Genomic DNA, 27,678 nt, shown 5'->3' on the forward strand with positions numbered 1-27,678 from the left:
AAAGTACCGTCAAACGGGGCATCATGCAACAGCGGGGTTCGATGCAACATTTATATAACACTACATTGAATCAATTTTTAATTTAATGTATTGTAATAAAGTTATCTTTTAATGATAACAAAATGATGATGACATAATATCTCGCATTTTAAGCTAGTTGTCTTAAGTTTTTTATTTTTATGGAAAATTTGAAAAATCGAGCAATAAATGTACAAATTTTAACATTTTTTGATGCCTAAAAAAACTTTACCCAGTATGACGGATCGGCTTGATAAAATTACCTACAAACTTTTTACAGGTTTCCTCATGTTATACCAACATTGTTGGTGTAAAAATATTTTTCGAGCAATCACCCATTTTTTTTTAATGAATATTTTTAAAATTCAGTTAGGTGTCTGGGGTTAAATGCAACAAAATGCAAATCAAAGAAATACCTTGTAAATCTCGTTTCCATGTGCTGGAATATGAATGTTTTGCATCACGCGTTTGTGAACATTTAAATTTCATTCATCCTAACATTTATTTTTATGATTTCAGCTTGTAGATTTTTTCGTAGTACTATTTAACCCCTAAATGTATGCAGCACCCTTATTTTCAGAAAAAATGTGAAAATTTGTTTTTACAGACCCAAAAACTACCAATTGCAGGTGTTGTCATGCGTAATGGTCTTTAAGGCATCGCAAATATATTAAAAACTATGAATTTTCGTACGTGTTCATAAGATTTTTCGTTAAAAACAAAGTTTGTTGCAAGTTACCCCATTTCCTAAGGAGTGTGAAAATCGCATGTTTTTAGAAAAATAAAAATAACTGAAGCAACCAATATTTTTTTTAACTACGCCAATTTGATGCCCCAGCATCCTTAAAACTTTTGATGCATAAAGGATACGATTTACTGTGAACATAAGTTTTTTAGAAGCCATTGAAGTTGAAAATTGTTGCATGTTGCCCCAGTTGACGGTACTCTGCAAAGAGATCCTGAACTAGATCCAGGGCTAAATCGACGCTACACTGCGATGGCAACAAGATGGATTCCGATCCGGACGATCATGTGTGGACCACATCACAATGCAACGAATCATACTGGAACAAATCAACGAATTCCAGGACTCTCTTCTGCTGGTGTTCGTTGATTTCGAAAAAGCATTCGACCGACTTAATCATGAAAACATCTGGGCAGCTCTTAGACGACGAGGAGTCCCAGAGAAACTAGTCCATCTCATCGAAGCGCAGTACAAAACATTTTCGTGCAAGGACTTGCACGACGATGTCTTGTCCGAACCAATCCCGGTAACTTCTAAAGTAAGACAGGGATGTATCTTATCACCGCTACTCTTTCTCAGCGTAACGGATGAGATTTTGACTGAATCGATTGACTGTAGACCGAACCGAGCGTTGCCATGGAATCCTTCGACAATGACTGAACTACCTTGACCTGGCTGACGATATTGTTTTGCTCGTTCAAAGACAACAAGACATGCAGAGCAAACTCGACGACCTCACCAAAAGTTCCAAGGCAGCAGGTCTCATAATCAATGTCGGAAAGACCAAGTCGATGAAGATCAACACAGAAAAACGATCCAATTTCGTGGTAGTTGGACAACAGGTTGAGACAGTGAAGTGATTCCAGTATCTTGGTAGTCAGATAACGCCTGATGGTGGTACCAGGAAAGACATCGAAACCCAGATCAGAAAAACCCGATTTGCGTTTGGCGAGTCTCCGAAACATCTGGCGCTCACGCCAGATCTCTCTACGAACTAAAATCCAAATCTTCAACTCAAACGTCATCCGCGCTTGGTGGCCTTGCAACTGGATCTCAAACGTGGAACTTCATCGTCAGTGTCATCAAAAGGCGCTAGAAATTGAGATTCGGGAACGTAAGTGGAGATGGATTGGCAACATGCTGAGAAAAGATGAGAACGAGATTTGCAGAGAAGCGCTTGAGTGAAATCCAGATAGGCCTCGAAGAAGAGGCAGGCCCAGAAGCTCGACAAGAACCTTGGCTGGTAGCAAGAGAAGACGCTGGCTCCGGATCGCCAGCAGTGGAGATCTTTTATCTCAGCCCTATGCGTTGGTCAATTGGCGCCGGACCCTTAGGTAGGTAGGCATGCTACACAGTATATTTCCAGCGAAGCACAGCAGAACAAGAAAAGAAGGTTATATCTTGAGAAGAATACTCTATTTTGTGAGAAGCTAACGTAGATCTAATCAGAGGAAAAGTCGTTGGTTAGTTTAGTAGGCAACGTCGTCCTTCTAGCAACGAGAGAGCTGATAGATACGGTAAAGAAGAGGATGCATTCTAAAAACTATGCCAACAAACCTGACTTCCCAATAAACCAATAAAAACTGGGCAGTACTGTTACGTGAGAGAGCATGCGTATGTAGTCAATAGCCACAATCATGACCATCATTTATCTCCACCACCGGGAAGTTTGTGGGTAGTAGAATAAGACTGAACCTTCCTCGCAGTGTAGATCGTAGTGAATACGGTTGTTCCATTGAGGGGGCTTTTCCAGGCGAGTGACTTGAGCTGCTGTAAGATGACGTTTTCGTCGGGAAGAAACCGAGTCGTTACGTTAAGCCTGCGCGTGTGTTGTAACAGGAGCAAGTCACACGTCTGACAAAAGAGACAAACCTTGTCTCGAGTGATTGAGTGATGAGAAGTCGAACCTGGAGTCGTTAAGAGGAACGGAGTATGCTTTTTAACCACAAGTCAATTCGAGATGAGGTTAGATCCCGTGTCATCAGAGGAGATATCAGGCCTTGTGAGTCGTGAAGAGAAGAGGTATGTGTGCTTTAACCTCGAGGCATTACGAAGTTAGGTCAGATTTCGAGACGTCAGAAGAGAGATTAGGCTTTGAGTCGTCAGAGAGGTTAGAGAGGGAGAGATCCGAGGAGAAATCAGTTCTCGAGTTGTTATAAGAGAGATTAAATAATTTATTAAAGAGTGAAGCATTTTAGCGTGACCTCCTACCATTAAAGGATAGCTTAACGACAGTTCGAGTTGAGACCCAAGGTCAAAGGCCCTAGGTAGTATTTATGAGTAGGATGTTCACGTTAAGTATCTTGAATTGTCTCACTAGACCCATGAATTCAGAATAGCAAACTGAAGTGACGCGATGGCTTGCCCTGTCTAGGATTGCAGTCTGTAAACGGAAGATTAAAAAAAATGCTCACTTCAATGTTGTTTATGGATGACTTTTATTCCTATGAACGTAAGCAAACGAGCTTCAGAAATCTCTAAGACTATCTGGTAGAAGCTGTGAGACAGCTTAGATAGAAATATTGTCTCAATGTTTTGTTTGAACTTAAATATTTATCAATGGATCGAGACAAGGTGAAGTGAACCACTACATGACGCCCTTTCTGACTGATTATAATTACTTCATGAAGGACCACCGAAGGTTCGGATATTATTGGCGGCGTGTATTGGTTTAAAAGAACAATTTTCACACAATCCTTGCAACAGCCATAAATATATGCGCTTTTTAAGCTACTCCGTGATGTGAACTGGAGCCATAAAAATTTCCAATACAATCTACAAGGCTTTTAGAATCCGGACGTTCTCCTATCAACGATTTTTTTAAATAATCCTTGATGCGGCTATTGTTTTAAATTTTTTAAATGCAACGAGAAGTAAACGCCATCCAAAACCAACAAAATTGATTGGAATGAGTTGTTAAAGTTCCATTAGCTAATAATAATTCTTTGCAGTAGTTTTTGATACACAAAATTACTTTTTTATCAGTAATTTTTATTCTAATGCTTCTTATGAGTATGTTTGAGTTTGTTCGGCTAAAGCTGTAAAAAATAATTTCTAACCAATATGTTTGAACAATTTCCAAGTCAAATAAATGAATACTGTCTTGTTGATTTTTTTCAGCTGCTACCAGGAACCTTCAACGGTTGTAAAGGCACGGAAATCATTTTCCCCAAAGCTGTCATAAGTTAGCTCCCCTCAGCTCCAAAAGATTGTTTCAAAATAATGTTTTCCATCCAAACACCCGCCCGAACTAACTTTCAAGAGTTGACAAGCATCCTAACTATACACACACCCCACAGGTGGAATAACAGAGCGAGCGAAAGTTAAACTCACTAACTCATCCAATGTTTTACTTTCGTTTTGTCTTTTCGTCTATTTTTTTTTTCGTTGGTCCAACCTTCCTGGACTGCCATAAAATACCACCACTGGGTCATTTTCTCACAATTTATTCGCCATCAAAGCACCATAAAGCTCATTCGTTCATTCATTCAGTCAGTCAGGGTCTAGGAGGACTCATTCCCTGGAATGGTTCTCGCCGTTCCACCTGAATGTTCCTCATTCTTCATCATCGACGACGGGAAACTCCTTGGTTTTTTAAACCATAGCACTTTTCGAGAACTGATATTGATGATAGAAGTGCTGGTGGTGGATGGTTTGGATGGAAGGTGTTTCACCCCTCCCAGCAGGATCCAGGATTTTTTTCTGTTTGTTCACGGTCCAAAGTTGTCTTCCTCATCGTCAGCTACTATCTCTTTTTTATAGTCTTCTCAGCTTGAAATTTATTTGCTACAATTTCCCTCATCCCTGCCGCCATTTGCTCCCGCAGAGCCAATTTTCTTAGCTTTCCACTACTCTGCAGCCTCGTCTATCGGGTTCTACTATTTTTTTGTTCCTAGTTCTATGTCTCGTTTCTCAGTTCTAGGTGCAACCTTTCACCGTCAACCATCTGCTACTTCTTGTGTTGTTTTTTCTCATTTTTTTACATTAATATTATTTACAAATTTTTTCAAACTTTTAATAGAGTTTCTCCTACACTTGGCTTAGCGCTGTTGCAGCATCATCTACTTTTCGTCTCCCGGTTCAATCTACTCTCCTTTCTCCTCGCACACCAACATTGTTTAACTTAGTAAGCAATCAACGAGAAGAGACCAAAGCAGAAAAGATTCTGCTGCGATGCATTTCAATTCCTTCTCCGCCAAAACACTGCTACACTTGGTCAGATATAATCGGACCAATTTGGTACAAATAATGCTCGGAATGAAACAGAAAAGCGAAAAGCACAATTCGTTTTACCAGTTCTTGATAGTTTGACTTGCCCCCTGCACCCAGGAATACCCTTCGATTTCACCTACACAGTTCGACTTTAACTCACGGGGCCCTACGTTGCCTTTCTAGAGCACTTAGCGCATCGTTGTTACCTTCGGGCGTTCGGTTCGATAACTACTGGAAGGTAGGTATCGAATTGTTCGTTATCCTTGATTTCTTCTAGACAGACACTTTTGCGTAGAGTTTGTTGATTATTCTGTACACTGGAAGCATAATTGAGTAGTAGTTTCTTCGACAAGGATCCATTCTTGAGGTACGGCCACAACTTGATCGGGTCAGCTTTCTTTCCGAGCGTCTAGCCGAAGATCACCAAACTGTCCTCTGGCTCCTCGTCCTCCTGGTCCTCCTGAGTTGTTTGGTCACGTTCAGTTGAGTTTCCAACTATTAGCTGAAAGACATGGAAAGGGAATTAGTGACGAAAAATAAAGGTGTATTTTGAAATTCCTTATAAAACTGTTAGATGATTAAAAAAAAGTTTAGTTTTATCATTATTTAAAATCAATTTAAACTGCACCCCTTCACCTCGGTATTGGAAATTATTGTATGCCTTTCTTGGAAGTTTACATCTTTAACTTAAAACAAACCTCTCAGTGTGGTTTTAACTTTATGCATGTACGCTGCCAGCCAAAATATTGGGATCAAAAACATGAAATTTTAATCAGCCGTATCTCAACCATCTTATTTCATATTAAAATTCTTTTGAACTCATTCAAGAGATTGTGTGCAAAAATTTTTTTGAATGTATTTGATAAAATGCTAATATTTAGATTATATGACCTCTATTAAGCTTAAAGTTAGGACATTTTCCAAAAACCGAACTTGAAATTCAAACCCGATCATCTCAGGGTGGGGTGGACCAAGTTTCAAAATTCGAGTTGCATTGGAATCTTTTTTTCATACTTATTGAAATACAATCGTTGAATTTTGTGCAAAAAATTTGCAATGTACTTAAAATATATAAAACAGCAACGATGACTTCACCAAAACTTTGGGATCATCCTGTAGTATGGTGTAACGGCCAAAAGTTTGGGATCAGTCTTCTAAAACATACATTTTTATTCCACGCGTATCTCTGTCGCCACAATTGACCACATCTGCATCAGCCGAAAGTGGAAAAGGAGCCTTCTTGATGTCCGCAACAAACGAAGCGCAGACATAGCATCTGACCATAACCTCGTCCTTGGTGAGATACGACTGAGAATCGCGCGTGTCCAGCGGCGAGAGGAGAAAGTCGGATGTCGATACGATGTCCGCCGTTTGGAGAATCCAGAGGTTAAAAGGGCATACGCTGAACATCTTGAATCCCGAGCCTCGGAACTGCCGACAGACGGAACAGTCGAAGAACAGTGGTGTGGAATCAAGAATGCCTTTATCACGACGAGCCATGGTTCTCTCGGTAAAGTTTGTGGAAGACGAAGTGAATGGATGTCGGATGAAACTTGGAGGATGGTCGATGATCGGAGAAAGGCGAAAGTCGGAATTGAGTAGGCATATACCGGGTCAGTCAAAGCAGCCGCCCGCTTACGATATGCGGAGCTGGAAAAGGCAGTTAAACGAGCTTGTAGACGGGACAAGATAGCCTGGACAAACTCCCTAGCCGAAGAGGGAGAAAGAGCCGCCGCCATTGGAGATATCCGATTTTTTTTTTTAAATATGTCTTTATTAGTCTTTTAATCATTACATTTAAGTTACATTATTAAAGTTAAATTAAAGTGTTCAGATCAATTATGATCAGTTCAACTCTTTGATACAGTTAATTTTAAACATTGTTTATTTGATTTAAATTTGCTTAAGCGATAAATAATTTGATTTATAGGAGAATATCCTGTTGAGCAAAAAAAAATGTATAAACTTAATCCTAAATCCTAAAAACTAACTTAATTGTAAAGAGAACGAATCTCTGCGATGGAAGACTGCATCGATTTGCCTCTGAAGTTGGAGATGATGTTGTTGGCCATCTCTTCGATCGATTCAATGCCTGCAATCCGATGAAGATCTTCGGTGCTGTGCCAAGGTGGAAGCCGCAAAATCATTTTCAGAACCTTGTTCTGAATCCTCTGGATGGCTTTCTTCCTCGTCGCGCAGCAGCTAGACCAAATCGGAACTGCATACATTATCGCTGGTCGAAAGACCTGTTTGTAGATTAACATCTTATTTCGCAGACACAACCTGGATTTCCTGTTGATGAGAGAATAAAGAGATTTAGTGTATTTATTACATTTAGATTGAATATCTTCAATGTGATTTTTAAAAGTAAGATTCCGATCAAGTGTAAGTCCCAAGTACTTCACGTGATCAGACCATTCTAATGAAACCCCATTAAAAGTTATGGAATGATTTTCATTAGGTTTTAAAAAATTTGCTCTTGGCTTATGGGGAAATAAAATAAGTTGAGTTTTGGAAGCGTTAGGAAAAATTTTCCACATTTTCAAGTAATTCAAAAAGGAATTTAAATTTTGTTGCAATCTACTGCGTACCACCCGTAAATTCCGACCTTTGGCTGAAAGCAAAGTATCGTCAGCAAATAATCTTCTACCTTTTCCTTCTGGTACATCAGGAAGATCAGAAGTAAAAATATTATATAAAATTGCCAAGTATTTCTTAAAGCCTGGTTGCTATCGTCGAAAGAAGTTGCAGGCTTCAACCCGTTTGATGATCCCAGAAGAAAGTGATTAGGAGTCAAAACTGGCGAACTATCGTTGTCTAATGGCAAATTAGTCAGTGGTCTGGAGTTGACAACATTTTCGATCTCAATCAAAAGGTTTTTGAGAACTTCATCTGAAAGCTGATGGCGTGGCTTTATCTGATTAAGATTCCTTTTCACAGATTGGATCATTCTCTCCCATGATCCACCCATATGCGGCGAAGCGGGAGGAATGAATGACCATGTTGTATTCGGGCTCGATATTTCTTGGATGACTAAATTCTGATCCATTAAATTAAGAGCTGTTAAAAGCTCCTTACTTGCACCTACCATGTTGGTACCACGATCACTAAATATTTCAATGGGAACTCCTCTCCTCCCCATAAAATTCCTCAGAGCCATAATACAGGATTGTGCAGACAGTGAGTAGGCTATTTCAATATGGATCGCCCGTACTGTTAAACAAGTTATAAGCACACCCCAACGCTTTTCCGAACTACGCCTTACAGTGACATTAATAGGACCGAAGTAATCTACTCCAACAAACGAGAACGGTCTGGAAAATGCTGCCAATCTAGTTATCGGGAGATCGCTCATCGGAGGTGGTTGTGGAACGGCTCGTAAATTTTTACAAATTTGACAGTTTGTTCGTACCTGCCAGAGTATGCTAGCGAGTCGGGGTACTATACGAAAACGTTGTCTTAGCTCGTTCAATACAGTGCGATGGTTGCGGTGATAAAAACGTACGTGGTAATGGTGAACTATAAGGTTGGTAATATGACTTATTTTCGGAAGGATTATGGGATGCTTGGCATCCATGCTAGCCATTTTGCATGCTCCGATTCGCGTTCTGGCTCTTAGTACCCTATGTTCATCTAGAAACGGCCAAAGTTCATAAATGGAACTTGATTTTGGTAAAGGTTTTCGGGAAACGTTACCATCTGACAAGATAGTAATTTCTTCAGAGAACTTTTCAAGCTGTGCTTGTTTGAAAAGAACTAATTCTGCTTTGTGAATTTCTTGACCGGTGAGAGGACCAAGAAAGATGGGTTTATTGTGTGCCTGATTGTTACGGTTGATGAGGTATCTTCGAACCCATGCTGCTGTTCGTCTTAGGTGGTTCCAGCTTCTGAATCGTTTCGCTTCGAATAATTCTACTTTCACTTGGTGTAAATGTATGTGATGGTAAATGGATGCTTTCAATTCTTCTTGTGTCGGCTTGGTAACTACTCTCTCGATCGGCCACGTTGGCTCGTCTTCCTTCAAAAATTCTGGGCCATTCAGCCAGCGGCTATCATTTTTCAGCTCTGGTGACCTTTGATATTTGGTACCTTCATCCGCAACATTTTCATCTGTTGGTATCCACCTCCATTCTGACATTAGGGTTAAGTCCAGTATTTCGCTGACGCGATGTCCGACGTAGTTGGAGTAACGGCGATGATCTGACCTAATCCAACACAACACATCCCTGGAGTCGCTCCAAAAGTACCGCTGATTGATGTTCAAATTCCATGCTTTGCATATCGAATTGGCTATCCTTGCCCCTATAAGTGCAGCTTCAAGCTCCATTCTCGGGATCGATAAAAACTTAAGTGGAGCTACGCGAGATTTAGCTGCTACAATGACGCATTCTATTTTGTCGTGTTGCTTGAAACGTAGGTAGACTACCGCTGCATATCCAAGTTCACTTGCATCGACGAACGTGTGTAGTTGGACGTTTGTATCTAACCCCGATGAGACCTCAGCGCGGAAGCACCTAGGAATACGTATTTCCGTGACCTTTGGTAAAACCGCTATCCATTCCAGCCAACGATCAAAGATGTTCTTCGGGATCTGTTCATCCCACCCAATCGATGTTCTCCAGGTCTGTTGTAGAATGATCTTCAAATGAATTAGCAAATTAGATAGGAATCCTAGTGGGTCAAACACAGACATGAGCGTTCGTAGTACTTCCCTCTTTGTGGGAATGCGGTTGCCTGCAAGAAGTTCGTCGTCGTGCCTTTTTGATAAACGGTAAGTAAAACTGTCCGTAGAAGTACACCACCACATGCCTAGAACCTTCTCCGTAGTCAACTCAGAATCAAGATTTAGACTCTTGTTTAAAGTGTTCGGTTGATTCAAAGCGGTCAAAACATCTGTGGAGTTGGAAATCCAATTTCGCATTTCGAACCCGGCTTGTTCATGAACGAAACGAACTTCATTTGCCAATCGAATAGCCTCCTGTTCGCTTTCTACACTCACCAGCATATCATCCACGTAATGGTTTTCGATTATGGCTGCTGCTGCTAGGGGATATTGACCTGCGAACTCTCCGGCGTTGACGTTCTTGACGTATTGTGCAATACTCGGAGAACAGCATGCTCCGAAGGTAAGAACTTGCATGTCATATGTGCTGGGACTGGTATCACTAGGGTTTTCCTTCCAAAGAAATCTTTGGAAATGTTGATCTTCTTTAGACACCATTACCTGGTGGAACATTTTCCTAATGTCACCACATACTGCGATTCGATGCTGACGAAATCTGATTAGAACGTCGACAAGTGATGTGTTTTGGTCTGGACCTTTTAAGAGGAGGGAGTTCAAAGCGGTTCCATGACTCTTAGCTGCTGCGTCCCACACGATACGGATTTTGTTCGGTTTGTTGATGTTAACTACTGGGAAGATTGGGAGGTACCACACTCGTTGATCATCTCTTTCAATTTCGTCTGCGTTGAGCTTCCGTATGTAACCCTTTGAAACATAGTCTTGAATTTTCTCACGTAGAACATTTGCGAGTGAGGCGTCTTTCTTCATTCTAATTTCCAGGCATTCGTATCGGCGCAGTGCTTGTGTTTTACTGTTTGGTAGTCTAAATTTATCGTACTTCCAAAGCAATCGGCCTTCAAAACGTCCATCATCTCTTCGTTTGAAGCTCTTTAAAATCTCCCGGGCTCTACGGTCATCGTTTGATTCAATCAGGGTTGTTGACTTTGTGATTCCCAATCCGTCTATAGAAAAATAATCGCGCATGGCCTGAAGAAGCATGTCATTTTGATTGCTTATGCACTGGCACATATGCACACCGTGGTAACCAGAGAAATTGTGATTATTCGTTTCGCCTCCTCCGTATACAATCCACCCTAAACGAGTCCTAGTCGCGACTGGCTCGTGCATCTTGCCCTCGCGGCCTCTTAAAACATACCCGAGGTTCGCATTATTGCTCCCGATTAGTATACGTGGTTGGACGTTGTGGTACGATTCCACCGGTATCCCTCGTAGATGGTTATATTGTTTGGACAAATCTTGCAAGTTCAGTGATTGGTGGAATAAACCTAGATTGGCAACGGTATGCACTTCGGGAAGTCGATACCTTTTAAGACCTGACGTGGTACCGGAAATGTCGAATGTAACGTTTTCGGATTCTAAATCATGAAGAGTTTTGTTGCTCGTCCAACGCAGACACAGCGGCTCAGTTTTTCCAGTCACACCTAATTCTGCAGCTAATGCGCTTTCCATCAACGTTACTGATGAACCGTCATCTAAGAAAGCGAAGGTTTTGATCGTTTTACAGGGTCCATACAGGAAAACGGGAACTACGCGGAATAAAACATGGTTCGACCTCTTGTAATGGATGCTGCAGTCAGCAGATACAACAGGATCATCTTCTTTAACTACGGAATCTACATTTTGAAATTTATGAAGCAGGGGATGATGTTTGTAAGAGCATCCATTTTGACCACATATTATTTGGGATTTGCATGCTGTTCTAAAATGCCTTCCTAGACATCTCTTGCAGAGGCCGAATTCATTAACCGCAGCCCAGCGACCCTTGTAGCTGAATTCACAAAAACGCTTACATTTTTCCAATGATGTGCAGTTTCCTTTGCAAATTTTGCAGGATCGATCCACCTCAACCGTTGACTGAAAATGTTGCTTTGGCTTCCCTTTAGGTTCTCTTACTTGGTAAAATTGAGCGTTATACTCCCGAGATTCTAATAACTGGTCATCGTCGATTTCGGTATGCATGTTCAAATAAGCTGGCCCCCTTTTCGCGTTTTTTGATAATTTTGGATTGGCGTTGGCAAAGGAAGCTATTGGCGAAATGGTTTCTGCAAAATCATACAACCAGTCGCAGAATGTGGTAAGTCTAACATCAGCAATCGATCTTCGGTACCTGACCCAATCAACCTGGTATTGTATTGGTAGTTTTTCTACTAATTCGCGAAGCAATGCAACGTTATATGTGTACTCGTTCAGCTTGCATGCGTCGATAGTAGCGCACAAGTTTTTCACAGAAAGTGCAAACTCAACCATGGTTTCCAAACGATCAGCATGAGGAGAAGGGGTTGTTCGGATCCTAGAAATCAAATTATTCACGATGATTTCAGGATCTCCAAATAACATCTTCAAAGTTGAGATGATGCCGCCTACGTTGGATGGACTCATTAGCATACACTTAACCGCTTCGTATGCTTTACCCCGGAGACACTTCTGGAGTCGAATCAAATTTTCCTCAGACGTGAATCGGCACATACTGGATGTAGTGTTGTATGTTGCAAAAAATAACGGCCATTCTTCCGGAACACCACTGAAGACAGGTAGTTCTTGAGACACAGCTTTCCGGGCAGCTACCTGACTATTGGTAAGATCACCTTCAAGATAAACTTCTTCGTGAGCGTTTCCAGGTGTAGACCGAAATGCACGGTATTGCGGTGTTGAGCGGTGTCTAGGAGTAAATTGACCCTGAGCTGAATACATGGGTAGTCTTGCAACATCCTGTTGGATTCGTCCATCAGCTGCAGCGAAGTCGACATATGTGTCATCTGGAATCCTCCGTTGATGTCGTCTCTCGAAAGGCTGCTGAGAAATCCTCGGATGCAACTGTGCCGGATGATTAATAATGGTTGGTTGATCTGGCATGACATGTCTCTCTGCGGTTTTCGGATAATGAAGTTGATGTTCCTGCGGTAAATTTTGTTTTGAACGCTGAAACATAGATGGAGGTAGTTGGCGTTCTTCCATCTTTGTGAATGGATCAGCAGACTCAGAATCGTAAGCCATTTCTTGCATCAAATTGTAACGCCTTCGAAGCAACTCCTTCTTCCTTGTATACTCTTCTTCATGAAGACGCTGTTCTTCTTCCAGTCTCTGCAACTCCAAACGGATGTACTCCTTTCCCACAGGCCGCGAAAGACTTGGAACGTGCTGCTGTTTCGATTGATCTAAAGACCCTAAATTCTGGTAACTTTGATGATCGCTTGACGGCATAACACAAAACTTGTCGGTTGCAGCAGTAGTGTAAACTGGTTTATTTGAAACTGCGATCTTTGGCGAAAGCGAAGAACTCACTGTATAGACATTGCTAGATGGAGCGTTGAGTGAAAAAATATTTGCATACGGAGCCAGGGTATACGTAAGGGCTAAGGAGGTAGCGGGGGTGGCTATAAGCGAAGGCATAGTACTAACGATTGTGTTGGTTGAGGGAACCGTGAAAAGTGTTGGATCTATGGTACTATTCCTATTGCTAACTGATAACAATGAAAGCCTGTCTTCTAACTGAGGATACGATCGTGGTACATGGGTCTCGCTTGTTGTACTTACGATGTGTTCGGTAATGTTTGCAGCTTCGCAGTTGGCACATTTCCAACTGATGTCAGCGATATCTTCCGTGACACCCACGCATTGGAAGTGGTGCCACAAATCACAAAAGTCGCACTGCACCCATTTCGTTTGTTTCTGGGCCGCCGCAGACTTGACAAAGGCTAGATGATACGTTCCTCGGAGTAGGTTGGTTACCAGGAATTTTGAAGACGAGTTTGGAACAAGTCTTGCACGTCCAGGCTCGCTTGATAGCGTCGTCCGAAGCGTTGACGCATCTTAAATGAAACCAAATAGCGCACCTGTTGCATTGTAGCATTCCAGCAGTAGACCCGGGAAACAAGCAGGAAACACCGATGCATGACATGGACAGAGCTCCTTGAACCTTCTTTGGAATTGTTCCAGTGCTTCTAGTCACCTCCTGTGCCGTGGATGAAGCTTCCGACGTCATATTATTAAACGAATTTTTTAATGTCGTTTTTGGAAGAATGAAGTAGAGTTGTTTCCGTTTTTAAAATATGAGATATATTAAAAAATTCCTGCAATGATTTGGTTTTACAATTTGCTGTGTTAACATTTCCATTTTTTACTTACGTTTACTGTTTTTCTCTATTCTAGGTACTCTATTTTCGATTCTTCTAAACGTTGTACGCGGCTTATCGTGATGCGTTCCTAAACAATATTTCGGTTATAATTCAGTTTGTTTACTAATTCATGGGTAACCTCACTTGTATGACGGGTAAGTATGTAAATGAGCTTCAATAACACGGCGACGCTTTTGACGCCTTTCTGGTTCTTCTGAACGCTGTTTGCGTTTAGACGATTTACTCAGTGGATGCCTGATGTAAAATTATTGAAAGTAATGATTTATGTTCGACAATTTCATTTGATCATCTTAGTGAACTTACTAAACACGAGGGTCGTTTGGAACCCGTTGTGGTCGTATCACAATGGTGCTTATGCTGATTGTGGTGAATCCACTTTTATTTTAACCCGATCTGTGCCGTTTTTCTTTCTCGTTCTACACCACGGATTACGGAACGTCATTCACTCGCAGAACTCGTTAAGAGAATGCCGAAACGTTCAATCAGTGCTGCCAAACTCACTTTTTTTTCTTATTCACATTCTTCAAATTTTACACGTTGCATGAATAATAGCCAATTTCCTTTCTTTTTAACGCTTTTTCAGTTTTTCTCTATACATTGCATTTCTGTTACTAAATTTTGACAAACCCCGAAATCAGAGTAACATTTTATCAGGGATTGAACTTAAATAATATTTTTATTATTTTTTTACTTGTTTGGCGATTTCTTTTACATGACTTACAGCATTTAATTATTCGGAAATACATATTAAAGTTTAACTCTTATTCACCAACTTCAATACATTCTAATTCTTCCACATACATTCTACCACACTGATCACTTTCCTATTTAATTGATTTAAGTTATTTAATATTGTTTCTTTCTTCTCTTTTCAGATGTGGTTACCTTTATCGAGGCGTGCTCAAATTAGTTATCGGAAACTGGCTCTAATTTTAGTATTACAATATTTCACAAACTGCTAAATAAATCTGGCGCAATATCTTCTAATTCTGCTTCTTCTTCTTGATTGTTCTTATTACTAAAAAAATATCTCTCCGAACTATTTCCTTACAAGATCAGGGTCTTTTCGCATGAGCCTTTTGCTATTTTGTATCAGATCTAAAGTCCCATGCCTGATGCACGGAAAAAAATCTAAAAATTATTTTGATGGAGGCGCGCCGTGACAAAAATGTTACTGGAAGGTGGTCTGAATCGAGGTCCGCATGAGTAACTAATTGACTACAATGCTCGCCTAAATCCGTTAGAACCAAATCAATTGTGGAAGGATTTCTAATTGAAGAAAAACAAGTATGCCCATTAGGATATTCAACAGTATGATAACCTGCAGAGCAGTCATTAAACAAAATATTCCCATTAGAATTTGATGAATTATTATTCCAAGATCGGTGTTTTGCATTAAAGTCACCAATAATAAAAAATTTAGATTTATTTCTGGTGAGTTTTTGTAAATCTCCCTTCAAAAAATTTTTCTGTTCACCGCTGCATTGAAAAGGCAAGTATGCGGCAACAATTATTATTTTCCCCATAGAAGTTTCTAATTCAATTCCAATTGTTTCTAAGACTTTTGTATTGAAAGAAGGAAGAAGTCTAAATTTGAGACGACTATTGATGACACCCCCACTACACCTACACCCTACACACTACAGACTACACCCCCACCTTGTCGATCAAGTCGATCATTTCGTAAAATTTTAAAGAAAGCATTGCTTTTCAAGTTATTGTCTGGCTTTAAAAAAGTTTCAGTGATGGCAGCAATATGTATGTTTTGAGTTTTCAAAAATAAAAAGAATTCATCTTGGTTAGCCAGCAAAGATCTTGCGTTCCAATTCATAATATTTAAACATCTATTTGGATCCATGAGGGAATCGTAAAGTCATAATAATTTTGTTAGCATAATTAAAAGAAGTTTGGAAAGCTTCAAACATTGAATTTGCTTTCAACATAAGTTGCATCATTTCCATTAAATTTTGATGCAAAAATTTTAACTTTTCCTCAGTAATCTCACCCAAATCAACAAAATTGTTAGGATCAGAAAATGAAGGAGAAGAACAAGTATTTGAATTTCGGGGATTTTCCCAAGCCTTTGCATGAACGTTGAGACTTGGTTTTTTCCCATTTTTATTAGTTAAACCTGAAGAGGGAAACCCATTTTCAACCACCTCTGAGAACGATAAACAACGAGTCTGTGGCGCAGAATCAGCCCAGGTAACATTAAAATCACTTCGGGTATTACCCAGCCGTGATTCCAATGTAGGCCGAGGCTGACTGCGAACAGGCAGGTTGTTTGCCGGTCTGACGTGTGTAGACGAAAAAGAGGAAGGAGGAGAAGAAACTTTTCTGGAAACTTTGGGATTTTTCCTAGAAGCAACAATTTTTGCCCTAACGGGACAGTCTAGCGAATTCGAGGAATGATTACCTGCGCAATTCGCACACTTAAAAAATTCTGTTTTTGGCTTATCACCACCAAAAAGGCATTTAGATTTTTCATGATCGAATGAGCCGCAAAACATGCATCTGGCATTCATTCTACAATTTTTAGTGCCATGACAAAAAGCTTGACAACGACGACATTGCGTAATATTTTGAAGAAAATTGGTAGAAGATTTACGAAAAGGTTCGAATTTGACTCGACAATGAAACATAAGACGAGCCTTTTCAAGAATTTGCAAATTATTAACCTGATCCTTTTTAAAATGGATCAAATAAAGTTCAGGAGCAAAACCAACACTACTGGTATTATTCGTGTTGGTTCTTTTCCTCATTTGAATTACTTGAATGGGAGAAAAACCTAACAAAGAATTTAATTCAGTTGTGATCTCATCCGGTGTTTGATCGCCAGTGAGACCACGAAGTACAACTTTAAATGGACGATCACTTCTAGTGTCGTACGTAAAAAATTGGTGTTTTTTATTATTCAAATAATTTAAAACCTTTTGAAAATCATTAAAAGATTCCGCCAATATACGAGCAGTTCCCCTTCGACCGATCTGAAAAGAAATCTTCACATCCTTGACGGAAGTGACGATTTCCTTTCGAAAGGCATTGAAGTCAGGAATCGTGACCGTTATTGGTGGAATCTTTTCGTTTTTAAGAGTATAAGAAGAAGAAGGTTTCTTAGTACTCTTATCAGAATTAAATATGAATATTTCCTCATCACCGATGTTATGAAGGTCATCGAATGAGTTGGAAATTTCAACTTTTTTGGGCGATGGACCTGAATTAGGCTCGGCAATCCGTTTTCTTCCGGCCCTTGACCCGGCCGATGACTTCCCCATGCTGGAAAGAAAAGAGAAAATATGAATAAAAGAAAATGAAAATAATTTTAGCACTGAAAAGTGCTGATTGAAATACAGGTAAGGAAAAAATAAATAATGTAAAATGTTCCTGCAGGTACACAGCAACGATACGATGCTCCGGCGTACGTGTTGACGGCTCAACGGTACAGATGGAAGTGAGAGATATCCGATTATTATATGATATTTCTCGCCGCATTAGTGGTGCAAGGACTAAAGGGTGATACGGTCAAAATTTGGGCAAGGGAAAACGCGTGTAAATCGGTGAAACCGTTAATTTAGAAAAACAAATTAAAATTTTTTTTCAAGTTTCATTAGTATAAAATTCACGAAAAATATTCAGTTAGACTTTCGCTTTTCCAAATCCGAATTGCCGGGCCTTACGCTTAACCTCTGCCATCCGATTTTGTACAGCCAACCTTGTCCACCTTCTTCGCCGCAGAAAGCCAGTTTGCCTTCAACAGCTGCTCGTTCTTAGCAGGTTCTTTGGTCTTCATTAGGTTCCGCTTGACAATAGCCCAGTATTTCTCAATTGGGCGGAGCTCTAGCGTGTTGTGAGGGTTCTTGCCCTTGGGAACCACCTGCACGTTGTTGACGGCGTACCACTCCATGACCTTTTTACCGTAATGGCAAGATGCCAAATCCGGCCAAAACAGTACGGAACAACCGTGTTTCTTCAGGAAAGGCAGCAGTATTCAAACACTCTTTCACGTAAATTCCTTCGTTGACAGTCCCGGAAGCTATGAAAATGCTGCTTTTCAAGCCACAGGTACAGATGGCTTGCCAAACCAGATATTTTTTCGCGAACTTTGACAGTTTCATGTGCTTGAAAATATCTGCTACCTTTCCCTTTCCTTTTGCCGTATAAAACTCCTGTCCCGGAAGCTACTTGTAGTCGGCTTTGACGTAGGTTTCGTCGTCCATTACAACGCAGTCAAACTTCGTCAGCCTCGTCGTGTACAGCCACCGAATTGGAGTCACTACCTTCTTGAAAGTCGATAGTCCGGCCCGGTTTTTTGCTCGATGCACGATTGTAGACGATACACCCAGCTTATTTGCCGCATCTCGGAGAGAGAGGTTAGGGTTTCGCTTGAAACTACCGGCAACTCTCTTTGTCGTCTCAGCGGCTTCCGGTTTTCGATTTCCCCCCGATCCAGACTTTCTGGCTGTCGACAAACGTTCCTCAAACACTTTAATTAAATTTGTAACGGTTGATTTGACAACTTTTAGCGATTTTGCCAGCTTTGCGTGCGACCAGCTTGTATTTTTGCGATGCGCGAGCAAAACTTTGAAACGCTGCTTTTCTTCCTCGGACGGCATTTTGACAACTTAAGAGTGAATTCCAAAATCAAAACAGGAGCAACATTCTACACACACACGCACACCTTCAAAATGAGGGGTATTCAGGTTTTTTAAATGCAAAATTGAAAGAAATACTTCGAGTTGATATTGACCAAATTTAGACCGCATCACCCTTTATTTAGTCGTTGAACGGCCGAATACCGAATACTTTTCGGCCAAACGAATATTCGGCTAATATTTAGTCAAATATTCTGTCGAGTTTTCAAGAAAAAAAATAAAAGTGATTATTTAGATTTTCTTCTGTTATTTAGATCTGAATGCTCCTCACGTTTTTGAGTCAATTATTTCCAACCAGAGTGTAACGCACAAGATTGATCGCTTTTTCATTGCGAACGGGGGGGGGGGGTTCACCCAAGTAACGGAAAATTACTTGATGTTCAAATGTATTTGAAAATAAGTGTTAACAAGCAAGTCAGAAATTTTTCTCGCCTCCGGCGGAATTTAGTCTTATATCACACTTGGCTTGAGACATTTCGATCTACGAAATTATTCGACGTTTACGAATTTAAACTAACTTTGGTTCTAAATCGCAATTCAATTAATCTTTCGTATAGGAACTCAAAATTTGACATTCAAAAACCCTACTTCGTCTCAGAATTGGTTTTTATTATGAAGTGTAACTAAATAAGAACAGAATTTGAAACGAACCATTTTTTTTATTTGAAAAAATCGTTATTTTATTTACAAATGTTATGCTGATATGGGATATTCTTCAAGAAACCAATTTAGACTAAATTTTATTAACTGTTTTTTGTTTTTCTAAATGCTCAACACAACACATGATTTACACAAGGCCACAAAATTTACATTTTTCGGAGGTGCAATGAATTAAAAATGTAATTTCGACTAATTTGGGTATCTTGAATCTAAATATGCAATATTTCTTTCGGCTTTTGTTATTAAAATGACTTTTGAAAATAAGTAGCATTTGAGAAATTTCTGCATTGTTTATACAAAAACTTAAATAAAAAACCTATTACTCAAAAATAAAAATTTCAAATAAATTATCATTTTCCTCAGGAATTCAAGTATTTTTGAGTTCTGCGCAAAAAGTTATAGAAATTCATTTTTGAGTTCTACGAAAAAAGTAATACAAGTTTTTATGTTTTTTTAAAACTTTTTATCATTTATCAAATTTTTATGAAATTTTGAACAAAACTGAATTTTAGATATTTTTAAGAAAACATGTTATCTTTTTGGAGGTTTCAACGAATGTGTTAAATGAAATCAAGTTTTTTTTACAATTTCTACAGTTATGTCAAAAGTACTTGTAATGATATCTCTCCATTTTTTTAATTGTTGAATTTTACATTTTTTTATTCATGCATTATTTTCATCATAATAATATCCCTTAATTGGACGAAGTATGATAAACAGAATCTGAATCAGATTTTTTCGAATATGTAGATTTGTTAGTAAATCAGTTTATCAATGTTTGATTTTACTTAAAACTGATATATTTTGAAACTCCTTATCACCAAAACTCAAAGTATTCGACCAAATTTGATAAAAGATTCGAGTTCATAACGCTTAAATCTACCAAATCAATCATTTTTAAAAAAAAGCGTCAAAATGCTGTTGCCTTGAGTCATCAATTGTTTATTGAAAAAACCTCCTGAAATGTTTCATAAAACTTATCTTTTTCATTTTCATATGTTGTTTAAATTTTCAAATAAATTAACGGAAGTTTGAAGTTTAATTTTTTCCAATTCATAACTTGACTTGACTTAACATAACTTGCCGAATTTGTCAGTCGAAATATTTAAATTGAGGAAATAACTTTATAAATTTTGTAAATTTATTTTTCGGCATAAAAATCATAATAAAAGCCTTTAAAAATCAAATCAATTCAATGGTTCAAAATAATTCGGGCTTAGCCAAATTGGACCGTTGACCCTAATGATTAGCACTCATACAGTGCATTCATGCCGTGATAACGAAATATCAACACGGCTAGCGCATCGATGGAACCATTGCGCGCAATAGGGAAGCTTTCTGGAGCTTAACGTACGCCATATTTTGCCCGTCCGGAATATACGTGTTCACCACATGTAGACTTCGGACCAACCAGATCTCGTTGTATAGGTTAAGGTAGTGCCGCCTCTATCCCGGTACTACTTCTCCTAAATAATGAAATGTTGCAGGGTAAAGTATGGTGTACGTTAATAAGTTTCCTCGCAAAAATGCTCTTTCGCTCTTTTCAACATCTGTAAATTTTCTCCTCACTTCTCTATCCATTTTTATCAATTTCAGAACTACTTTTCACCGATATGCCGAAAAATAAATTTACAAAATTTATAAAGTTATTTCCTCAATTTAAATATTTCGACTGACAAATTCGGCAAGTTATGTTAAGTCAAGTCAAGTTATGAATTGGAAAAAAATAAACTTCAAACTTCCGTTAATTTATTTGAAAATTTAAACAACATATGAAAATGAAAAAGATAAGTTTTATGAAACATTTCAGGAGGTTTTTTCAATAAACACGTTTCACCATAAAAATATACAAAATTCAATTGATGACTCAAGGCAACAGCATTTTGACGCTTTTTTTTTTTAAATGATTGATTTGGTAGATTTAAGCGTTATGAACTCGAATCTTTTATCAAATTTCCAATTTCCAATATTTCATTAAAAAGTGACAAAATACTTAAAGCTTGTAATTTTAAACTTTATAACTTGTGATTGAAAATTCAAAAACTTTTCACCATTTTTTTAGATAATATCGTCTTTTTTTAATCAATCATGATTTTTAAATAAATCTTTAAAAGTTTGAGACATGATTTGAAGTAGGTAGCAACTTTAAACTTAATTTTAATGCGAAATGTTAAATAACTTTGTATTTGCTTCGTTCTTACAATATTTGTTGTTGTAACTTGGAACTCCTTATCTTTCAATTTTTTATCAGTTTTCATTGATCATTCATGAAATTACACATTTCCTAAAAAATTCAGTGGAATTTTTCAATCACCTTTCAGTTGAAGATAAAGAACTGAATTTTGATTAATATTAATTAAAATGGGTATCCATAAAAATCCATAAAAATTTATATTTATTTTAGAATCCAGATTGTTCTGAAAACGTTTATTTTAAATTAGCTTAGACATTCTTTTGAAACAAATTTCTAGTTCAGAATAAAGAACATAATTTTAAAAAGTCAATGATTTACCGAAAATTTGAAACTTTCATTCTGGTATGATTTGAAAATTTTGTTTATTTTCAATTTATTTTTAGTTTATGTGATAATCATGAATGAAAAACGGTGTTAGAAATATCTTTCCTTTTTTTATTGCATATTTTTGGTATTGCTATTATTTTTAAATAATAGCAATACCCCCCATGGACGGGCCCTTCGCACGGGCCTGGCGAGGAGTATTAAACATGATCATTGATTGCAGTAAATTCATACGACATTGGTGGTTATAATAAAATGTTTGATACAAAACCAGATTTCGAGTTTCGGGATAACTCTGATCACTATTGTTTCAACGTATCTCAACATCATCAAATTTATTGTTTTGATGCCATCAAGCACAGAAGGCTCAAAACATCAATAACAGATATTTTTTGTTTGGACTCAATTGAATTTTTCAACGTTTTCTTTCAAAAACAAATATACTCGAAATATGGACAATGCTGCTGCATACATTAAGGGGCAAAAATTTAAAACATTTCTAATTTTTTTTTCAACTTTCTCATTAAAAACCCCATTTACTCCTAAATGCTTAAATTTGATCAGGAGAGATGTTTGTTTGTGAGCCTTCAAAAAACCAGATATATTAAAATTTTAAAACTATATTTTAAGTAATATAAAGAATCTCATTATAAAAACCAAATTAAACTTATTTGTAATTCAAGCCAACAGGCTATCAAACGTAATAAACAGTTTTCAGATATGTTAACTTTGAACTTAGTTAATCATGATTATCTGCAAAAATTCCATGTTGGTCAAAGTGATCCCGCTGCTCAAAGTTCCTCCAGTTTTAGGTACATAAAAACAACGATTCTTAACCTTAAACATGCAATACTTTCTACCGCACGTAGAAAATGGGGCAAATCTGAACAGAAATTAATCATTATCCTTAAACAAACAAAAGGAATGTGAAAGAAAATTACTTTAAATTTATAATTTTCTTCAAATCTCACAAGAAGCATTCAAGCCGTATCGAGGATTTAAAAAAAATGTTTTTTTTTTAATTTACTCTGAAAAATAGGTTTAGACACAAAAATTTGAACTTTTCAAAGAATAATTTGAGTTTTTTTTATTTTAATATAGCAAATTGTGTGATCCGGAATGTTTTGAACAATATCTGAGCATCCAAGCCAGATTCGACTTATTATTTCTTTATTGAATTTATCATCAAGCTCGAAATTATCCAAAAAAAATCTGGAGTAAACGTTAATCAAAGTATCTCATACACCTTAAATGTTTTACTGAAACCTTGATTTTTCGGTAGTTGGATAGATTTTAAATTACTTTTGGATACTCTATAAACTATCCTACATTATTGAAAAAATTGACAAGGCTGTTATTGTATTTTAAAAATGATATAAATTTTAAAAATAAATATTCGGCCCATTCAGCTGAATGCTCAGCTAAACTATTCGGTGAGCCAAATATTTGGCGTAACAGTTTTTTGGTGGTATTCGGTGCCGAATACTCAGTCGATCCAATAAGGCTTTGATCATTTAGTATCCGGGAACTTTATTTCGCTGATAGCTATGTTAATAGAGCTTGGATATGCAAACCTTTAGTAGCGTTGTGTTGGTTATGAAAAGGACTATTTTGCCTATTTGTGATAGATTTTCAAGTTCACGTGTGTTTGAGATATTTACGATGCAAAAGGACATGGTAAAAATAATTTTGCACAAATTTGTTCCTTTTACGCATTTTGAGCCTCGATAATTCTTCATTGTTGACTTGAAAACTCATAAACTGTTGATTTTTTCTGATTTTTTTTTTCGGACCGAATGGTTCAGAAGTATAAGCAGCCACTCTAGAGTCCACAAGAAGTTCAAACAAACCATCGGAGTGCAACCCTTGACTATAAATATGGTAAAAAGTCTATGGATATTGGGGATAACTGAATGCAGACTCCTTAAATAATGCAAAACATCCATATCTGGCAGGCAGAAAGTGTTGCCTGACTAGCAGACACCAAGTAAATAACTAATAATGATCAGTGCCAAAGATCGCAATCTGTGCATCCGGTTTTTACGCAATATGACAGATGTATTCTGATAGACAAAAAATTTATGTTAAAACCGTATTTAAGATATCAAATTATTCGAGATGCCTACTCATGAAAAGGTTCCAACCAGATTTCAAATGCTTTTTCTAGGTGAGTTCGTGTAAAATATCATTATTTAGCAAAGGTTTTGCTTCTGTGGTAAAAAAAATAAATCAATTCATGACTGAAAAAAAGTGTGCAAAAATAAAAAATTAATTTTATGAAAAAGTTTTTTTTTTTTTGAAATCATTGATAAACAATTTTTTTATATTTCTACATTAAATGTCATATTAATACCTTTATTTCCTCCATAGAAAGTTTTTCGATCAAATGAATAGTTTTTAAAATACACACGTTTGTAACTGCCTGGATACTAAATTATCTTAGCCTTATTCGGTACATCTCTAATAAATATCAATTTTAAGGAAAAGGTAGGGTTTTTGTGTGTAAGGATTTGAGTTTCAGTACAAAAGGCTTATGAAATTGTTGATCGAAAATGAAGAATTTAAAATAAGTTTTTATTATTGAACGTCATGTAGTGTCGTAGAATGAAATGTTTAAGCTCTAAATAACGCCGGAGGCGAGCTTATTTCCTGCCATGTTTACTGACACTGATTTTAAAACACCTTTCGGGATCAAGTAATTTCGCGTTTCTACGGTAAATTCATTTTTCGAATAGATAATTTTGCCTGGAAAAAATACCCATGAAGAGAGGAGATGTTAAACCCCTAAAACAGCCCGCGTTCTCACGGCCTTGTTTCACGCAAATGAAATTTCAATGTATGGAGCATATTGGAAAATTCTCTGGCTACAACTTTGCTGAAGCCAGCAAAGCGGTTGGATGAGCTAGAAAAACGTCCCTAGTTGAGCAGCATTATGAAAAGCAACACTAGTGACAAAAGACGACTAGCGACACTGATAGATTTTCTGTGAAATTTTCAGAAAAAAAACATTCATCTAAACTAGAAAATTTATGCGTTTAGAGCCTTCAAATGTTCTGTATGTATGTCTGTATGTTTATAATCCACCATGGGTTTACGGATTCACCTCAGTTTGACCAAAGTATGGATACTTCCAATGCTCTAATTTCCATACCCAGCACCATGGCTTCGTGTGAACTGTTATGGAGTGGATTTTTTGAGGAACAATTCAATCAGGTACACATCCAGTTCAAAATGAACAACATGTTTAATGTTATACATTCATTACAGGTATTCCGGCATCCGTGTTTAAACCTGGCTAGCTGGCACCTAAATAAACGTTCATATAAAAATATAATTGAAACCAAATTACCATGTTATGAAATAAATAAAGAACAACCTAAACAATCAAAAGGCATTGATTGCTACAATTTCGTATTCGGGTTGCGTACACATTTCTGCAAAAGGGACATTTCTGACTCGAAGCCAACAGTTTAATGCTCAAGCCAATTCGCATTTATCTTCAGCACACGGTTTAATTCACCGCATTTTCGGACGACCCACGGAATATACTTTAGCGAGGCGATAATCAACCACCGAAGTTCTAACCTAACCGATAGATTCATGTGTACCAGAAAAAGCCCCTATTTATCTATATCTATACGTATGTATACATAAAAAGCAATTTCTGTGGGTTTGTTTGTTTGTTTGTTTTGTCCTCTATAGACTCAGCCGTCTTAAGAGCTAGAGGTCTGAAATTTGGCAGGTCTGAAATTAGGACCAGGAATGATGAAAAATGTTTTCAGATTTTTGGATGACCCCTTCTGGAGGGGGTCGTCCATACAAGACAAATATTGTTTTCGTGATATTGACGTTACTTTTCGTCGGATTGTGTTGAAAATTTGCACATGAGTGTTTTGAAAGACGAGCAATCGATTCCAGTTGTCAATTTTTTTGTAAGGGGTCGTCCATATTAACTGTTCGCTATTTTCGCGAAAATAACGTTGTTATACATCGTATTCATATGAAAATTGGTACACGATAGTTTTGAGTGATGTGAAATCGGTTTGAGGTATTATATTCAGTGTAAGGGGCCGGATAAAAGGTTTGTTCATATAAACTTTTCAATATTTTAGTGATATTGACGTTTTCATACATCGGATTGGGGTGAAAATTTGCACATAGGAGTTATGAGGGACAAACAATTGATTTCACTTATCCAAATTAAAGTCAGGGGTCGGCCAAAGAGGTCGTCCATATTAATTATTCACTGTTAATGCGATATTGTCGTAATTACACAACGGATTCTGATGAAAATTATAATACGAGAGTTTTGAGGGACGAGCAATCGATTTCAGGTATTAAATTCAGTGTGAAGGGCCGGCAAAGGGGGTCATCCATATTAACCTTTCAATATTTTTGCAATATCGTCGTTATATTACATGCGATAGAGATGAAAATTTGCACACGGTAGTTTTAGGGACGGACACTTGATTTCAGATGTCAAGATTGCCAGGGGTCGACGCAAAGGGTCATCCATATTAATTAATTTTTCACTGTATTTATCAATATTGACGTTATTATGCAATGAAAATTTGCACACGGGAGTTTTGAAGGAAGGGCAATCGATTTCAGATATCAAAGATTTTATAAGAGGCCACCGAAAGGGGTTTAACCTATTGGTAATAATTGCGTTGTTATGCAACTCGAGTCGAAATTTTTACACATTTCAAATTTAGTAGCAGGCGACTGAAAAAGCGAATGTCCAATATTTTTGCAATTATTACTTAACTATGAATTCGGAAGTGCATCTGGAAAATGCTTGGTAACTGACTTTCATACAAACTGTTCATGACATATTCCAAGTTGAAAGCGAAACGGAGTTCGTATGAGATCAGCTAGTAAGTATATAGTTTTCATCTTATCCAAGGGCTACAAGCACATCTTGCTAGCCATTGAATTTATTCCTGAGGCACTTAAATCACTTTAAATTGCTCATTTTTCCCAAATTAATCTTCTCTTAGTAGAATGAAATTCCAACGACTCGTCATTTTCGGAGAATTCCGAGTTAAGAGCCTTGAAATGTTCTGATGAAACAAAGATTCATGAACCTACCTTTATAGTGAACGTCATTGTGCATAGTTGGACATATTTTTCCCCCTTTTTCCTGTTTATTTCGAAAGTCAATGTTCGTCCGCACGGGACGATGCAGAAGTGGCTGCGGAGGCCGGAAGTTATTTCCGAGTGGTGCTTTCGGATGGTCCGGCCCACCCTGCATCAACCTTCGCAAGGCGTGCAGCTGCAATGAGAAACAGTTAAGAGAAAAGATATGTGTTTGAACATTCTTCAAGTTTACCTGCTGTTTGGTGATGTAGATCGGTTTGTTCATCACGATCCAGGTGACGGTTTCGTGGCAAGCTGGAGCTGTCGTTGAACCCTCGTAGGTCATGTAGTGCTCCGTATCCGGGAGCAGATCCCTAACCGAGAGCCTTCGCACCGCAGCCTCATCACCTCCGTAACGAATCTTGTCGAGCTGATCCGTCAGCATTCGCAGCTCCGGATTGGATAGGTCCCCTAATTGTACTAGTATCGCTACGCCTATGATACCTTGGGCCCGAAACAGGGCGTCGCTGAAATTGGAATACAACTGAGAGTTGTAACCGAAGATTTGAATCTGTGTAGAAGAAATGAACTGTTAGTGTAATATTAAGAAAAGAATCTTCAAGGTATCATTTATACCTCAGCTGGGAAGGTGTATCCCTCTACACTGTGTTCGGAACCGAACTGATCGTGTAGGCCGTAGTGTATGTGGATTTCGTGAAACCGGTAGCGATAAGACAGAGGGCCACCGGTGACATTGACTGCTAATTGAGGCGTTCCACTGGAGGCGGACGTTTCGTTGTTTACTGTGAAAATTACACTGTGTCCAGTATTGGCAATAGTCCCCGTTATCTGCC

At 38.1% G+C, this 27,678-nt stretch overlaps 1 protein-coding gene across 1 annotated transcript in view; it reads right to left on the bottom strand.

Annotated features, from left to right (window-relative positions):
• Positions 1–756: 756 nt before the first annotated feature.
• The window catches only part of LOC129738993 (carbonic anhydrase-related protein 10), a 318,155-nt gene continuing 291,233 nt past the window's right edge, over positions 757–27,678 (bottom strand). The window contains exons 5-8 of the mRNA XM_055730346.1: positions 27,461–27,673; positions 27,078–27,395; positions 26,837–27,020; positions 757–5,477 (exon numbers count right to left, since the gene is read on the bottom strand). Of these exons, the coding sequence (XP_055586321.1) occupies positions 5,455–5,477; positions 26,837–27,020; positions 27,078–27,395; positions 27,461–27,673 (738 nt within the window). The 3' untranslated portion in view covers positions 757–5,454. The remainder of the gene's footprint in view (positions 5,478–26,836; positions 27,021–27,077; positions 27,396–27,460; positions 27,674–27,678) is intronic.

Source organism: Uranotaenia lowii, chromosome 1, assembly GCF_029784155.1.
Source record: "Uranotaenia lowii strain MFRU-FL chromosome 1, ASM2978415v1, whole genome shotgun sequence".
Lineage (NCBI taxonomy): Eukaryota > Metazoa > Arthropoda > Insecta > Diptera > Culicidae > Uranotaenia > Uranotaenia lowii.